At 53.8% G+C, this 17,171-nt stretch overlaps 2 protein-coding genes across 2 annotated transcripts; both read left to right on the top strand.

Moving 5' to 3' along the window:
* Positions 1-5,851: 5,851 nt before the first annotated feature.
* pfa5 (Palmitoyltransferase pfa5) lies at positions 5,852-7,358 on the top strand (the record flags this gene model as incomplete). Its single annotated transcript, XM_062908670.1, has 3 exons — positions 5,852-5,953; positions 6,058-6,481; positions 6,538-7,358. The coding sequence occupies 3 exons, from the start codon at positions 5,852-5,854 to the stop codon at positions 7,203-7,205; spliced, it is 1,194 nt and encodes a 397-aa protein (XP_062771786.1). The 3' UTR covers positions 7,206-7,358.
* A 4,387-nt stretch (positions 7,359-11,745) lies between these two features.
* Positions 11,746-14,915, top strand: RAD30 (DNA-directed DNA polymerase eta rad30). The gene is made up of 3 exons (XM_062908669.1): positions 11,746-12,223; positions 12,291-12,605; positions 12,664-14,915. Exons 1-3 carry the CDS (start codon positions 11,997-11,999, stop codon positions 14,210-14,212), a joined length of 2,091 nt encoding a protein of 696 aa, XP_062771785.1. The 5' UTR covers positions 11,746-11,996; the 3' UTR covers positions 14,213-14,915.
* Positions 14,916-17,171: the final 2,256 nt, after the last annotated feature.

The following is a 17,171-nucleotide window of genomic DNA, read 5'->3' as shown; positions in this document are numbered from 1 at the left end:
CGTGATGCTTTTGGATCTTCCATGCTTTTGATGACATCCATCGTGACGTCCGCGGACCATGTCTATTTTTTTGCTGGTCTGTGAGCTTCGCCGTACTGTCTGGGAAAATAGAAACCTGGAGAAAAAGACCCCCAACAAATGCCGACCAGGACCAAAGGGTTGGGGTTTGGAAAGGATGGATGAGTGGTTGCAAATGCAACACACACATACACACACACACACAAACACACACACGTCTTCTTCCTGCGTGGTTCCTCGTTGGGTCGTTCTTTGGGTGGGTGTTGTGTTTGTGTTACTTGTATTTCGAGTCACCTCGGTCGGGAACCCCTCATCTGCTGTGTCGTTCGTTCATTCACTGCTCGGGGAGCGCAGTGGAAAAAAGGGTGTGGAGGGGTGCATTGCATGACATGGCATAGGGCTGATGCCACGTCCCTTGGAGTTGTACCTCGTGTGTACCAGAATGTTTCGGGGACCCAATTCGAGATGGTTTTCGAAGGTGGTTGTGGTTGTGGTTGTGGTTGTGGTTGTGGTTGGTGGCGGAGGTGGTTGCCTAAGGCCAGGAGGGCCACTCACAACCCCAAACTTTGCCGAAGGTTGACGTCGTTGGGCGCGCGCCAATCACCGCCAGGCCGATGACAAGCAGGTATGCCAAGCGGCTGCGAGTCAGAGTCATCTACGCGCGCCCTTTTCACATGCCCTGAACGACCTGGGATTGGAGTGCAGATGCAAGAGCGAAAGACAACAGAACATTCACGCAGCTCCTCAATCTAGAGCTGCGCGTTGCCGAGAAGGACCCTTGCATAAGTTGCACTCACTAAACTACCTGGGTCGGCAGGTTGCTGCCTCAATGTGCTGTGCATAAACTGGGGTAACGGGTTTTGATTGATTCAATCCAGTCTCGGCTGATGGAAGCAAATGCAAGCACTTACGCCATCACCAGCCATCTCGGTATCCAAAGACGAGAACCCACATGGGATTTGGTATCTGCCTGGGCAGGTGGTTTCACGACATCTTGTTGACATACATGGTCGAACCCCAAGAGGGTGTTGCCAGGACAATTGACAATCACCAACGGTCGAATTCGCGGTATATGGGCGAGCGAGGAAGAAGTCCACCAAAAGCAATTATCCCTAAAGTAAACTACAACATCTATACTGAATGCCTTCCAAAAGAACCCTGACCCTCTATATCCAACTCCAAGAAAAAAACAGTTCATGCTCCTCTAATCCCGATGCGAATGTAATGGCTTGCGCCCAGTGTCTTGTCATCGCTGCGTCACAGATGCTTTCCCAAGGTTGTCGGTCGTCCCAAACTCCAAATCCAATATCACCCCCAACTCCAAAGCGAAAAAGCCCCCCCTAACAATGCATTTTTCCTGACTTGTCTTCCCACACCCAGGTTGCGGGGCTCGAAAGCTCATGCATGGGTGCCTAGGGCTTGGGATTGGCGTTATCCACGGCTCTTGATGGTTGTGACAGTGCAGTATGCGCATCGAGGATGACCACAGCTGGGACAGCAAACGTCGAGTGTGCAGTTCAACGGTCCGTAAGTGCAGTTGTTCTGCAGTTGAGTTAGCATGAGCGGAATGATCAGACCGGGAGGTGGCTACTCACACAGTACCATACTATAATGGCGGTTTTGCTGCTGCTACCGGGCATGTTGACGATTGCGGATTCGATCAAGATGTGGTTGGTGTGTTTGTGTATGGTATGAATGCTTTAGCTACCAGCTTGAAGACGTCTGGAACGCTTGTTGCAGAGAAACTTTGTAGAGGAGAGTGGTGGTGGTGGTGGTGGTGGTGGTGGTGGTGGTGGTGGTTGTGAGGATGTGATGAACAGAAGGGGATAGAAAACAGAAAGCAGAGATGCTTATATACAGATTTAATCCGAACAACTTGTACAATGAACTTCCATTGCAAGGCAGAGGACGACAATTACAGTTCCTCATTCTCTCGGTGACACAGCAAGTACATCGACCCCTGGCTGCAGAAGTACAGCCGTAGTTCCTCTCGCACCGTCGTCAGGCACTGCGTAGGCTCCTTAGGAACTAGCCACTTGGAAAGGAGAAGCGAGCAGGCAAACAGAAATGGCGGCCGTGAAAGGCAAGGCGACGACAGGCAAGTGAGGCATAACAAGAAGTGCGAATGAGATGGTCCACTCGGACCTCCCGACACCCGACACCGAAATGCCCATCTTCCGTCGACGTCCCCTTGGGTGTTGAAAGACTCATCGGACCTCCTTGCAGCACACCAGCTGTAACCCAGGCCGTGTTGTAACCAGTAAAGAACCGTTCAGCATATCAAAAAATGCATGATGAGGGCATGAGGACCTCATGAAGCGTGAGATCGCCCCATGGGCGGAGCACGCAAAGCGCTATAGTCGAGGTGTCGCGTCGGTTCGGTGTACCATCCAATGAAGGGAAACAGCAAAGTGAAGACTCATTGCAACATGCAGTCCCTGACCACGGGCAATTCCATAGCTCGAGGGTGCCATGCGCAGCATGCAATTCTCCTGTCGAGCCAGCGCCCTGAGTTGTGAGCGCTGGATTGCTTAGCCGCGGTCCTCGAAGCTGCAAGATACCCTGGTCGAGAGAGCGGGTTGCGTCGGATTAGGTGCGCGCAAATTGGACGTTTGTGTTGTGTTCATGTGGTTGATGTCTGGCAGTTGGGTAAAACAAAAAGAGTGCCCCCCCCAACCCAGACAGCAGAGCCGCATTGCGCCCCCAAAGACTTGGCAAACGCCCGCACCCAATGATCCCCTAACCCTCAACCACTGCGACATTGCAGTGTCCCACTTATTTCTACACTCGGGGTAGCATTCCTCCAGGCTCGGTGTAATCGAGTTGTTGTGCGCTCGATCAGCGAGCCTGCCGCGCTGACCGTCCGTCCCTCATGACCACCAGTTGTGCCAAACTCTTGATCCCGAAATTCAAGGTTGAGCTCTGGTGGAGCAGTCTTTGCGCTTCCTCGTTCGACCACTGCTTTGCGGGGCATTTTGGTAAGGTAGATAGATATCCAGGCTTTTGGTGGCTGAGCTTTTTCACTTTCAACCTCTAGCTAACCCTGGGCGGGCAGAAGAAGGCCCAGCTTGGCGACAGGTGCAATTCAGGTGGGGTGCCTTGTGCGTGCGTGAAAGTTGAGTCCACGGCTGCCTTGAAAATATGCAGCTGTATTGACTCATGCGGCTCTTTCAGTCGATCGACGTGAGAGCGTTGCGGCTATGATCGGTCTCGAATGTCAAGCAGACTCGACGGCGCTGGTGTTGGGTTGGGATCGTATGCGGTGCACCTCAACCATATGCGAGTCTTGGAGCCTCTCAAGGAGGACGAGAAACGCACGGAACCGAGCGTCGAAGGTGCGTCTGGCTAGTCGAATTTCGGGCTAATTCGATTATGCACTTGATGCTTTTCGCAAAGTCGAGGCCGAGGTCGGCTTGCTCGGTGAGACCCTGAAGGTTCGGTGACGGAAGACGAGGCCACGCCAGTCTGCCCACGCCAGCACTTCCAGGACCCCCGACCGAAACGCTCGAGATTGAAAGATCCGACACTAATTGCCGAGTGAGCTTGTCAAAAATAGACCGGAACGAAATACCATCAGAGATGGAACAAAAACCAACGAGGGAGTGGGAGGACGTTAAGAGAAAACTGCTCGGTGTGTGATGAAAACGTTGAGCAAGGACGAGACGATCGAGAGGTTGGAAAGAGAGAAGATAACATGAGAATGCTCAAAGGCAGGGAAAGCAAAAGACGGGGGGAAAGTGCCTGTCCACTCTTCTCAGAACCTCGGCATCAGCACCTGATGACCCCAGCGACTGGAGTCCTCCCGCTACCATCATGGCGTAGAATGATTCACCCAACCGACCGTATGACTGCTCAAAACAGAAGCGACAACCTCCTTGGCTGGTCCAACCGTCATTGAACGCCATGTATCCATCCATTCATCCATCCGTCCGTCCGTCCGTCCATCCATCCACTGTGAACTTGTTGTCCCTGCACAACGCTCATGTCAAATAGCGTCTGGCAAAGCATCATGGTTTCTCGTTCCTCGACACCCATCTCCTTCTGCTCTGTGGAGGCTGCTTCTTCATTGACGTTTGGATATATCGGCGCTACGAGGGAGGGTATATGAGGTCTTGACGTCGTCGCGGAGAGTTTTCGAGTTGAATGTTGTGTGCATTGGGTGAGCGTGGCCGGTTCACTTCTCCCAGCTCCAGTAATCACTCTGTGATACGACCATCGCCGAGGGCAATCCGTGACATTAAGGATTGGGCCCAGAAAATCCTCTCAGGAAAGATGGTGGTCTGAAGGGTTCCATTATATGCTTCCTCCAGGAGCTCAGATGATGAGGCTCTGCCGAGGGTGGGAGGCCGGAGCCATCAAGCAGGTAGGCTCACCACCCACACCATGCCGCCCGTTCTGGGTATATCGGTCAGAGGCGACCTCGTTGTGGCATGCAGTGCCTGACCTTGGCTTGGTGGTGGCATGCTGACTCGACGGGTGGCTTCAGCCAGCCATATCAGCCGCCGTTAGGGAGCACCACCGAGTCCCAAAACAAATGAGATGAAATGCCCTTCCAATTTATGTTTTCGGATACCGAATGGAAGCTGATGACCGGCTTCAACCGCACTCGGGCACTGTATTCGAGACATCCACCGTCGGTACACAAATTCCAGACGCCTGCCTAGCCAGAAGATGGTGGGGCATCGACCCATGGTTCACACCACTATCTCATCTGGACTTCGGTTTCCATGAGGGGTTGGATTCAAGCCTTGTAGCCTCCTCAGGCCAGAAAAACTGCGAGGCTGGAAGGCCACACCCGATGAGCTGAGGTTGGTCAGGGTCATCTTGATGTGACCGCGTATCGGCAAACCGTCTACCGATGAAAAGCTTGGCTGGCTTGATGATCTAAACATCCCAAATGGAAAAGACAAATTCGATGCATGTGCTTCAAGTCGGGCACCAGCAACCTAAGAGGTTTGATCCACTGATATAGGTAGGTAAGGAACAGCCTATGAACTATTCCTGATCAGCATACGGTTTCACGATTCGTCAGCTATTCCGAGGTATTACCAATTTGTAGGGCACCGTGTATGGATTCGACCTCCAAACCAATGAATCCAGTGAGGTCAAAATGGCAATTCCCATCCGACTGGAATATGCTCCGATGTGCTCGCCATGAACCAAAATTGCCATCCTCCTCGTCAACCATTGGCTCGGTGCCAAATGCTTGTGTTTTCCACGAAATACTCTCCCACGTGATTCCTCAGCTCATAAAATACATCGACAAGTCAACAACGAGAAGCAGGACTTTATATCACGCATGTTACCATCTCTTTCTTCATGAATAGGTATGATATGCTTTGAAGATTGTCCCCATGCGAATGTCCATGCTGTGGAACATGAGGATCCAGGAAGAGGTTAGCGTGCACCTGGGGCCTGGCGATGTTAGTGCATTAAGAACCTGCACGCTGATGGGGCCATATCAAGGGGTTTCCTGCTAACAGTTGTTGTCCTGGCCTTCACACCTGCAGGCACGGACCCGCCGTTGCAGGGCCTTAGCGGATGCCCAGAGTAAGATTACCAAGATCCGAGACTATTTAGACAGTTTGTCTGCGCGATCGACCAACGTCATCCCCGTTCATCCCGACTGACTGTGAGCTTGATCCGACCTCCGACGTCAAACCGATGCCCATTGCAATTATCTAGACGGAGCGGTCAGATCCGGGTCCGGGCTCGCCTAATACTCTCGCCTCGATCCTCGTTTCTGTTTCTCTTTGGTTCTCTTTGCCGGCCGCGACTTGGATCGGCGCGTCCTCTGGTCTCACATGTGAGGGTGGGCTGGCGGGAGGACGCAATGGTTGCAGCCAAAACAGCTTCCACACGGTGGCTGGTCCGAATAATTCCATTAATACTGGCCGGTTGTGCTGGCCTTGCAACCTATGTGGTTGTCAAGCGAGTATGCTGTATGTTTGTTTTGTTGAATTTTAATGTTACAGAGCCTCTTTGCTGGCCAGCCACTGACGTAGTTGATTAGTGGACTATTTCCTACAAACACAGCAGAAAAATGGAGTAGCTGCGGCCTTCCTTACCCTATACTTCGTCTTTCTTCTCTGTATGCTATTGTCCTACTTCCGCGTCTTCCTCGAAATACAACACAACCCGGGAGTCACGCCGCTCGGAGAGCGAGCTGTTGTACAAAGAGAGCGGGACAAGGAGCGTAAACGCCAAGGCCGAAAAGCAGAGAGTGATCTCGAAGCAGGCGAACAATACGAGGCTGGTGCCGACAACAATCCCGACAGTCCAGGTCTCGAGCGCTTCTACAGCAAGAATGTTTTTGTGTGTAACACAGACGGCCGGCCTCGGTGGTGCAGCTCATGCTGCACCTGGAAGGTTGACAGAGCCCATCATTGCAGTGAGCTCGACAGGTGTGTCAAAAAGATGGATCATTACTGTCCGTGGGTAGGCGGAGTTGTTGGTGAAACATGTCAGTGCCAATGAGTCAAATCTGCCTAGAATCAAGGTGCTAATGCAGGACTACAGCCTTCAAGTTCTTTGTGCAGTTCACAGGTTACACAGCATTGTATTGTATTGTGGTCATTGTTGCAACGGTCATCTGCCTCAAGTCGAAATTAGACAGCGGACAGGGCGTTGATGGGCTGGTAATAGCTGCTTTGGCAATCAGTGCGTTCTTTGGCCTTTTCACCTTCACAATGACCGCCACGTCGATTCGGTATGCCATTGTCAATCTTACCAACGTCGACTACCTCAAATCGAAGAACATGGTCCACCAACTGGCCATTCGAGTTCCTCGGGGGACACAAGGGACTCCGAAATACAGCGTGATCACATACCCTCTACCGAAGCGCTCGGGACCTGGCCATGAGAAAGATCCTCCACGGGACCAACTGGCAACCCGGACATTCGCCATTGTGAAGACGGAGATGGGCGAAAACCCATGGGATCTGGGACCGTATAGAAATTGGCAGTCAATCATGGGAAACAGCCCCGTTGACTGGCTACTGCCGATCAAGCCATCGCCCTGCGCGGTTTACGAAAACAACGAAAGCTTTTACGAGATGGGGCCCCTGTATGAACAGTTGCGGGAACGATTCGGGCTTCCAGAACTTTCCAGCAGCGAGAAGGGAGAGGCTATAGAGCTGAAACAGCATCGGCATGTAAATGGGACGGACAGCACACGAGGTTCATGATATAGACGGAGATACCCAGGGATTCTTTGTGGGCACTTGCTATCTGGCGCATGTCATTATATTGGGTTTATACGCATATCGTGCATCCTTGGACGGTACAACGATAGGGTAATTTGATCAGCAGTGGTGTTTATGGAGCGATGGGAAGCCAGCCCCAGTTCAAGTTGGGTCCCTCGTGCCTTGCTAGCCGTGGTGAAATGTCATATTGTGGCACCCGAGTCCCGCTTCTGGAAAGGGATGGTTGAAACTGCAAGGCTCTATACCACCCACTTATCCCGGTTTTCTTCCCGCCGCAGGAGATGTGCCATTGACTCGCTTGTCAAGATGGGAAGCTGCATGCTTGCGGCGAGGCTCCCACGATGTGTCGTGAACCACAACGGCACGTCGCGCTCAGGGGGGACTTCTTGGCCATCATCGGCCATCGTGGGAGGTTGCACCATGTCAGACGGCAAGGAATGGATGCCATGTGTTTCTTGAAAGCTGCCTGATTGCTGATGATGTAGAACAGAAGTAACACCATTATGGGCTGGCCTTACCGTTACGGTACCAATTATCGCCTCATCAGGGGAAGGTAGCATTACGAGGAAGACCCAGAGTGAACAGCGTCTACAGTGATTCAATCTTCGAAGCCCACAACATCATTGGGAGAGTAGGGTGACGAGGTGCACCAAGTTAAATATAGAAGCTAACCAACATAGCTCTGAACCAGTCAGAACGCAAAAAAGAGAAAGGGTCTAACAAGATGAAAACGATTTCTTCGCGACACTGCCGCCAACCTCTCAACCAGTTGTGTTGCCACGTCTAATCTTGCCAGATCAACAAGGGAAGTACATGGGAAAACCAGTTGCCAACTCCCGCCATAGTTATTGGTGACTGAGTAAGTTGTTTCGAAACTCGTGTTTGATGGAGTAACCAAACAACTACTGTTCCCGGTTTACGCTCTCTGTCACTCCTGTTGCGCCGGGATGCAGTGGTCGCAGAAGGCTGGGCGATGTCGACAGACGGCGCACTCAACCTCAGAGTCGAGATTGATAATACTATCGACGTCGTTGTTGGCCTTGCACAAACAGCAGTAGACGACATTGCATTGTTCGATGCGAACAGGAGGCATGTAGTTGTCCCTGCGAGGTTTCAGTAACGGCGTTTGAGATTGCACCATGATATCTCACATTTTGACAAGGAAATCCAGAGTTGAAAATTGAATGGTTTCTGTGGAGAAGCTGGGGCGAGAGGTATGTGAAGAGACTTATCACGGTCTTTATTGCTGGCTATGATGGGAGGTGTCTGTTACCGAGAGTAGAGCTGACCATTTTCCTGGTCATCAGAGAGTCCTTTTATAAACTACCACAATCACCTTGATCAGGCACCTTCATCTGTCACTCCTTCCGTGGTAGACGCAATATCGACACCTCCGGTGGGGGTCAAATCTGTTACATTTCCTCTCCCGGGCGGGAGGTCAGCAGTGACGATAACATCACTCTATGGGCGGTGTGACCCGCTGGACCACAGAGGCTTAGATACTGGTGCCCCTCTGGTACGATACGGCGCTGCCATTCGCCTCAAAAAACCGAGCCCTAAGTGCTAGAAGGTGTAGTTTGAACGTGCAAGGTCAGGGGCTTGGACAACACAAAGCTGGTTTCGACCTGCTTCACGGTTACGACCAAGCTGGATAGCGTCGCCGACAGACCGGATCCCCTGGGGCACCCGGGCAACGGCCTACATGTTGAGGATCAACAACGGGAAGCATGCTTGCCACACATCCGATATTTACCGTTACCGAACTTTGGGACTGTTAGCACAGATTGTTGCCAGGATCTTCGATATTGCTGAGGGCAAAGTCAGAAGCTCGTTGGTTCTGCTTCAACATCATGCAGGGACTCGATACCGTGGGCAGATTACCTTCTGTGTTCCACAAAAGCAGGTACAAATTACCGAACACTTGCCGGGTTTCCAGTGTCTCGAAATCACAAAAGAGGCGAGCGGCACTGCTGGTGCAAAGTCTTCAAGAATGACATACGCCGCCTGGCAGCCTCGCCTACCGTTGCTTCTAGAACTGCGGCCCCCTTTGCCAACCAGGCCACGATGAAAGAGAAGGGCACGTTGCTTCTAGAGAACAACACAAGAGAGCGTAGTCCACCGGGGCGAAGTCACCAGGCATGTGATAGTTGATGTCAACGCTCCGCCCCTTCATGGATAGACGAGGGCAGACGTCCAGGCTAAAGCTTCCACCATCACCACTAGCCAACAAGATATATGCACATCCTTCCACGACCATGACGGAGCGGTCACGGGAGGAGCGACTAGAATGCCCTGCACCTTCTGTGCCCGCAGCTACCTTCCTCTCCCATTCTCGGATATCGCCGGACTGGGCAAGGGGCGGGCAAGAGATGTCGGAAGGAGGGATATCTCTATGGACAACCGGATTCAGCATCCGAATCAGATCGCCGATCGCGGAGAGGACCACTGACTGTTCAACTGAGAAGAAGGAGGACGATGCGCGCAGCCTTGCGAGGTATGGATCCCGGCTTGAAACACATCTCAGGCCACCCGCTCCAACCTTCCTCCGGCCATCACCGGGCATTTCTCGAATGATGTCATGCCCAAAGTCCACTCACGGAAACAGCGGTGGACAGTGGACGAGCAGAAGAGCCTCATCCAGAGGGTTGGTAGAAACGTGTGACCTGCCAAATCGAGGTAGAGGCAGGACACGGCGGCTAAACCGCACTGTGGGTGGTGGCCGAGGAAAACAGGCCCGACCTAACCTTGTTGCTTGGGGTTCGGATAGGGGCTGGTTGGATGTCTCTCGCAGTGATAGGCAGCATCAGTCTACGTATGCAACATAAGCAAGGCCAGAAGCCAGAGAGCGTGTGTGGCTCAAGGGAGAGAAGGCTGCCCAAAGTCCAGGAATCAAAAGTGAGAGAGGACGACGATGGTTGTGATGCCATCGACGGTCTCTATCACCTTCCCGCCGTGGGTTGTTTGTCGCTAATCGCTCGCTTTGCCTCAAGATGGAAACGTTCACGGCAGTCTTTCAACGGCGTGGCTGCGGCTTGTGGTACTCGGGTCCTGTGGTGGAAGGCGAAGTTGTAGGGTACCTGAGGATAAGGCTCGACGGTGCTGACGGCGCGTGTGAAACAGCAAAAGTTTAAAAGCGGTGCCTGTAGCAGGAGGGGCCAACGCCAACCAAAGGGCTAGAAAGCGCGGAAGATTGGGGACGGAGTGGGACATGGAAAAGAAAGGGGCTTCGTTGACTACAAGTTGAGTGTCCTCCCAGCCCTTGTCTTCTGCTCTTGCTGCGTCTTCTCATATATCAGAACACCATCGACAGCCATCTTGCAAGTCATTGAACCCGGCCCGCTTCTCCCCTTCCGTTGACACGGAGCGGTTGTGGCTCCCTGGCACCCAACCCACACCACCCTCCACACCAACTCTGAAGCCAACTGACCTCCCTTTCGCCCAACATTTCGATCCAGGAGTAAAGAGTGAGCGGAACACAAATACGCATCCTCCGATAGGCAAGTTTGTCCCTATAGTTCTCCTCATTCCCTCGTCATGTTTTCTTCTGCTCTCGCCTCCAAGGTCATGGAATTCTTCCAACCCACCTTGGTAGTCGCCGGCAAGCCATGGCATGCGGGCTTCCCGAATTGATCACACACCATGGCACGCTTCGGGATAATTATCTCATACTCCACGCGCGGGGTTTCCGGGACGAGACACAGAGCTTCCACACTTTTTTCCTCGTTCATGCTGCTGTGGCTGTAGCGGAAGAGGAGACCGGCGAGACAGAGGTAGCTGTCATGGCTCCAAGCCGAGACAACACGGAACGGAAGATGCACTAAACCACCCGGGAGGTGACATGCTTCATATACACTACTACCTACCTAGCTTCACCATCAAACCCGCCAGAACTGACTCAGAACAGGCTACGATGATGAGGATTCTAACAGGAGAAGAACACAGAGGACGTTGCAAATGCCAAGTTCATCAGCATCAGCATCAGCATCGAGTCCATCGTGCAGAACCAAGATATGCATGCAACTGCCCACTATCTTACCGATCCGCAGCGGTCTGATCCGGGGTTGGGAGTGGCTGGCTGAAGTGTTAAGAAGATATGTACTGGATACAATACATGACTATATGTAGGGGGGGAGGATTGATGATCAATCTGGAAGTGAGAGAGGGGAAGGGTGATGAAATATTGAAAACTGCGTGGGGGTTGAAGAGTGAGTGTTTGAGGAGGGGCCGGCAGTAAAATGATGAGAGGCTCAGATGTAGTGAAATCGCTGAAACAAGATGATCGAATCTCGCGCTTTTCCCCCCAACCAGGCTCACAAAGACCGTCGCCGTTAGAAAGATATCCAAGATATCCAAATCCCATTTCGCTGGATCCTCCGATTACTCGCAGCAAGCTCCTGTCAATTGTCTTCCCAGCAAATGCGGGGTCTCCACAAAAAGCTGGGGTGGTCCAAGCGTCCCCGTCCCAGAGATCGGCGCTTCAAAAGGGCTCCACTCTTTTCCCCAGAGCAAGCACATCCCATTTGCTTGGCGGCCTATTGTCCGTTCCACAGTCCACTTTCATCATCCCAGTGGAAAAGCGGGAGTCTCCGATTTCACACTGACGCGTGTGTGTGTGTGTGTCTCTCTCTCTCTCTCTCTCTCTCTCTCCCTCTCTCTCTTCAACTACTTCCAGTCAATCGATGTCTGTCGACTTGGACAGCAGAAGATGAGCCCCCGACGACCTCCAACATCGCCAATCTCGAATTCTAGGTCGTTGCGAACTTGGACCTGATCATGTCTTCGTCATCCTTCCGCAACCGGCACCGGGACTCCTCCCCCGCCGGTGCGCCAGGGAGGAAAAGGTCACAGTTCACCTACCGGCACTTCAACCAGATGGCTTCTTACAATACTTCCTGCCCGTTGCGGGTGGTTGCCCATTTGGATCTGGACTGCTTCTACGCACAGGTGGAGATGGTACGGCTCGGCATTCCCGAGGACAAACCTTTGGCCGTTCAACAATGGTATCTTTCCCCCTTGTTCTAACCACCCTGCCCCAATACCAAGCTCGGCCTGTCAACTAACAGGGAGGGAAAGGCAAGGTTTAATAGCAGTCAACTACCCCGCCCGCGCCTTTAAGATCGGCCGGCATTGTACGGTGACTGAAGCGAGGAGGTTGTGTCCGGAGCTTATAGCGCAGCATGTTGCTACTTGGCGGGAGGGGGATGACAAGTGGGCTTATCGGGAGGACGCGGCGGAGCATATTGCTACGGATAAGGTGTCGCTGGATCCGTATCGGTTGGAGAGCAGGAGGATCATGAGGGTCATCAAGGAGCATTTGCCCGGGGGAGGGTTGCAAAAGGTTGAGAAGGCGAGTATTGATGAGGTGTTTTTGGATTTGACGGCGTGAGTTGTGCTTTTTGGGAGTGAGCAAAGGTGGGATGGTGCTGACAGCTGGTGGTAGGCATGTCCATCAGGTTATGCTTGAAAGGTATGGGGAGGAGCTGGGAGGTCCGCCGCCGTATGGGGATGTGAGTGAGGAGTTGCCGATGCCCGCGGTTACGGCGCTGGATTGGAAGGCGGATGCTCTGGTTGACCTGGGGGAGGGGGACAGACAGGAGGGGGAATTCGATGATCCGGACTGGGACGACGTGGCACTGCTTGTGGCAAGCGAGATCGTGAGGAATGTGAGGGGGGTGATTAGGGAGAAGTTGGGGTATTCTTGCTCCGCGGGCGTGTCGAGGAACAAGCTCCTAAGCAAGTTGGGGTCGGCGCACAAGAAACCGAATCAGCAGACGGTGATTCGAAACAGGGCGGTTGGGCACTTCTTGAGTGGGTTCAAGTTTACAAAGATCAGGAACTTGGGCGGGAAGTTGGGGGAGCAGGTTGCTGACGCGTTCAAGACGGAGGCTGTGTCGGATTTGTTGACGGTTCCGATTGAGCAGCTGAGGCAGAAGCTGGGAGATGAGAACGGGGTGTGGATTTACGAGACACTGAGGGGGATCGATACGAGTGAGGTCAACTCGGGCACTCAGATCAAGTCAATGCTGTCGGCCAAGTCATTTCGTCCCGACATTACGACTGTGGAACAGGCTACGAAGTGGTTGCGTATCTTCGCGGCGGATATTTTTGCCCGCCTGGTTGAGGAAGGGGTGCTGGAGCACAAGAGGAGGCCAAAGACTATCAATTTACACCACCGTCACGGGAACCAGACCCGGTCTCGATCGGGACCCATACCGGCGCGGCTTCTGAATGAGGAAAGCCTGTTCGAGTTGGCCAAGAACCTGTTTCACCAAATCACGCTGGAGGGTGATACCTGGCCGTGTTCCAACCTGAGCCTGAGCGTTGCCGGCTTCGAGGAGGGGGTCTCTGGCAATATGGGCATCGACTCGTTTCTCGTCAAAGGTGACGAGGCACGAGTGCTGAAGTCATCGGAATCGGCCCGCACATCCTCGTCCAAGGAAGCACTCGACACGAGCACACGACAGCAACCTGCAGCAAAGCGACGACGTATCGATGGTGCCGGCGGTGGTATTCAGCGTTTCTTGACAACGAAACGGGAGCCGTCCCAGGACACCCGGACGACGGCCCCCGAGGACGACCTCGTGAGGAGGAATAGCGGTGAAGCAAAGTTGGGCACCTCGAAGACATATGTCGCATCAGGCATGGGATGGCCGGGAGAGCCTTTACCAGAGGAGGCCCAAGCCGATTCTAGACGGTCGCCAATCACACCCCACGCTTGTTCTCGATGCGACGCCAACCTGGGGGGTCCGGAAGAGCTTCAGAGTCACCTGGATTGGCACTTTGCCAAAGACCTCCAGGAGGAGGAAGAAGAACGTGTCAGTCAGGCATTCGCCAACCGACAAGCTTCGACTGCAGTGAACAACGCGCGCGCCGGCAGTCAGAAAGGGGCGGCGGCAGCATCATCCGCATCAGCGTCAGGGTCAAACAAGTCCACGGGGAGGTCGAAGAAGAAGCCGGAGCGCGGTCAAAGCAAGCTAAATTTTGGATGATCATGATGATTTGAGCAGCTTTATGCATCGCCGAGGCGGCCGTGCATTCGATAACTACCTGCAAGACGAAGACTTACGTGGGCAAAGCCGACAACCAACAGCATATGGGAGGCATACGACAGTCAGCCTATTGGGGAAGCTGGTTCGGGAGAACGAGAAAATGGATGGGGGGCAAGGCACTTATGTTTCCCGGCGGGTGGATGGCCTTCCTGTTCGTCATACATCCTGGGCGGGCATGTCAGTCATCGGAGAGCCCCTGCAACCGACGTCGTCGGAGTGCGGCGATTCTGGAGCCAATCGTTGAATCCCGTCCGAACCCAACACTCGGCATGCAAGCGCCTCTTGCAAGGAGCGGGAAGAGGGCCGTCGCGGATGGATGGAAGAAGAGGGCACACCCGTGAACCCCATCCTCACAAACCATATCAGAGAGCAGTTGCTTCTGCCGGCCATCCCACACGAAATCCTTATCGTGACGTCGCTGGAAGATGCACGATCATCCTCCGAGAAGTCGACCCGTTTGGGAACTCTACAGCACATCCCGGACGACGAGCATGGACCCCTGAGGGGATCTGTGGGATCTCTTCCAGCTGCTGTCGTCTCTGATGCCACCGTGCAGTTTGAAGCCACAAACAGCTCACCAATGTCTCTCGCAGCGGATCAGAGTCTATTTCGAGAGTTTCCACGATCCGTCATGCAGCGTCAGAGCCTTTGCTGCGGTCGCTGTACACAGGCTTCTTGTTTGTTTGAGGTTCTGGGAAATCCCCAAAACTCACGAGAGTCAACATGAGCGAGGCAATGTTGCTTCGTCGACCACCGCTTCATCATTTGGGGAAGAGCGAGAGCCAGTGATTGGCTGGTCCGACCATCAGTCCCCATATTTTCTCATGCGGGCGACGGTTGGGCTTTGGGCTCATGTATTGATACCCGACCTGACCAAACCAGAAACCTCGCCCCGTCGTCACTGTCGCTGCTGATTTTGAACACGGCAGCTGCGTACCTACCTATGCAGGATTTTACGTACGCCCTCGCTCGCCCTGACTCCACCAGACCGAAGCAACAATAATGCCCGTCGTTGTCAGCCGGTCCGTATGTCTGACAGGTGAGGAGCCGTCCGGGTAGGTAAGAGATAGCTGTACATTGGCATCAAAGACCACGGTTGTCAACCACGCACCGAGGTATCCATCATCATGCACCTGTATACCCTCATCCCCATCAGATAACGTCGGGATGCATGACAGTGGGGGAGGGGAGATGGGGATAGATGCTCCTCTGTGAGCAGATGAGACATTTCCATGCAGCAAGCCTTCTCCTCTCTCGACGATAGATGCTGCACCCGCCCTTTCCGCCTAGCGCACGGCCCGAGACAACGAAGAAGGGCAGACGTCAACTTACCATGAAGACACTTGAGTTCACACTACTGTATGATTTTGAGGAATTAATCCAGTTCGCCACTTGTATCTGATCAGGCACACTTCGGGCTCGCGACTAACAAGCCTGCACATTTGTTTTGTGCGCGTGGAGTGTCAGAGATGGGCAGAGAGAAACGGGGACAGCAACCGAAACGGCTTCTTTTCTTCGGTTCTCTTTCCAGTACTGTCGTGACAACTGCAGGCTGTCACCCAAGCGATTGGCATGGGAGCCCGCACCTCTCGCTCATCTGGCGTTTTTGACAGTGGGTGAGGCCCAATCAGAGGCTTTGCAACAACAGCCTGAACCGTTTGGGCAACACCGATTCACGCCAGCTACATGCCCAAAAGAAGCCTCGTCTCCGTAGCACATAGCTCCATGTTACACGGGTCTAGCCTCTTTCTGTTTTTTTACACAAGAAACCCCGAGAAGGCTGGGTGTAATGCCGGGTCAGAAATGCCCCCGCTTCTGCGGCGGCCGCAGGAAGAGACGCCGTCAACGCAGACGTCGACTCCATACAAACAGGGCTCGGTGCGTGGGAGACAACGTCTCTCTAACCGAGTCCTCTTTCAGACACCGATGCTGAGGGAGGGAGAAACCCCTCTCCGTTACCGCAACCCGCCGCACTCTTGCTGGGTGCTGAGGATGGGAAATGCAATGGCACAACTGCCCTGGTCTCCTGCCATGCTGCAGGCCGCAAATCTGCGAACGCAGCAACCCACTCGGTGCTGGTGACGGGAGCCAACCACACACTCCCACGCCTCCGCGAGACCACCAGAGACCACACATCGTCACTCCCAAAAGCACGCACTCTGCGATTGGCCTCGACCGGCTCACCTGACAGGCTGTTATTTGCTGCGCTGTGCTGGGCCTCCGGGGGGGTTTGTCTTTGCTGGGACAGGGCGACGATAAGGTAACATGGTACCTTTTTTTTTTCTCGATGTATTCTGCGTGATGTGTTATGTATGTTGGGCAGAACGGACGCTGATGGGGTGACAAGTCAAACACGATGCCGTCACGTCAGTCTCCAGCACCGTTTTATCCCGGCGGCAAAGCAATCCAACCTCAGGCGCCCGTCATTCGAACGGCGACGGGATTCCCCAATAGACGGTGCAAAACCCTTTCCTTTCCTGACGGAGAGAGGGCCTTGCGATTGGATGGCATTGAACACCGCTGCAGGTGTTCTTGGCCTCTCTTTTTGGCTGCGTGCGCCTGCTTGCCACCGCACCAGCAACCAGCACGCCTGGATTCCCCGGCTTCCCCTGCTTGTCCCCCTCTCGTGCCTCTCGGTCCCCTGACACCGTCTGGATCTCGCTGGCTGGATGACTCCATTCTCGCTGCGTGTCCGTTCAGACCGGTGTCTTTCCAGCCAACTGGGTGCTGCCGTTTGAGCCTTGTCTGGCAGCCAGCTAACTGCCCAACGGAGGCAAAGAAACGGGGGCGCATTTGGGGACTTGGCTGGAGACAATCCACTGCCGTTGCAGGCCGCCAGTCACCATCGCTGCTGCGAGACCCACTCTGACAACCCAACCCCAGGCGCCGGGTGCCTTCC

This window comes from Podospora pseudopauciseta, chromosome 1, assembly GCF_035222475.1.
Source record: "Podospora pseudopauciseta strain CBS 411.78 chromosome 1, whole genome shotgun sequence".
Lineage (NCBI taxonomy): Eukaryota > Fungi > Ascomycota > Sordariomycetes > Sordariales > Podosporaceae > Podospora > Podospora pseudopauciseta.
Note: the sequence above shows the minus strand (reverse complement) of the source record. Positions and strands in the feature narration are given on the sequence as shown.

What these genes read in the sequence shown, in the direction of transcription:
- RAD30 (XM_062908669.1), top strand. Translation starts at nt 11,997, where the DNA reads ATGTCTTCGTCATCCTTCCGCAACCGGCACCGGGACTCCTCCCCCGCC. An exon ending in CCTTTGGCCGTTCAACAATG is followed by an intron (nt 12,224 to 12,290) that starts GTATCTTTCCCC and finishes ACTAACAGGGAG; the next exon opens with GGAAAGGCAAGGTTTAATAG. An exon ending in GTGTTTTTGGATTTGACGGC is followed by an intron (nt 12,606 to 12,663) that starts GTGAGTTGTGCT and finishes AGCTGGTGGTAG; the next exon opens with GCATGTCCATCAGGTTATGC.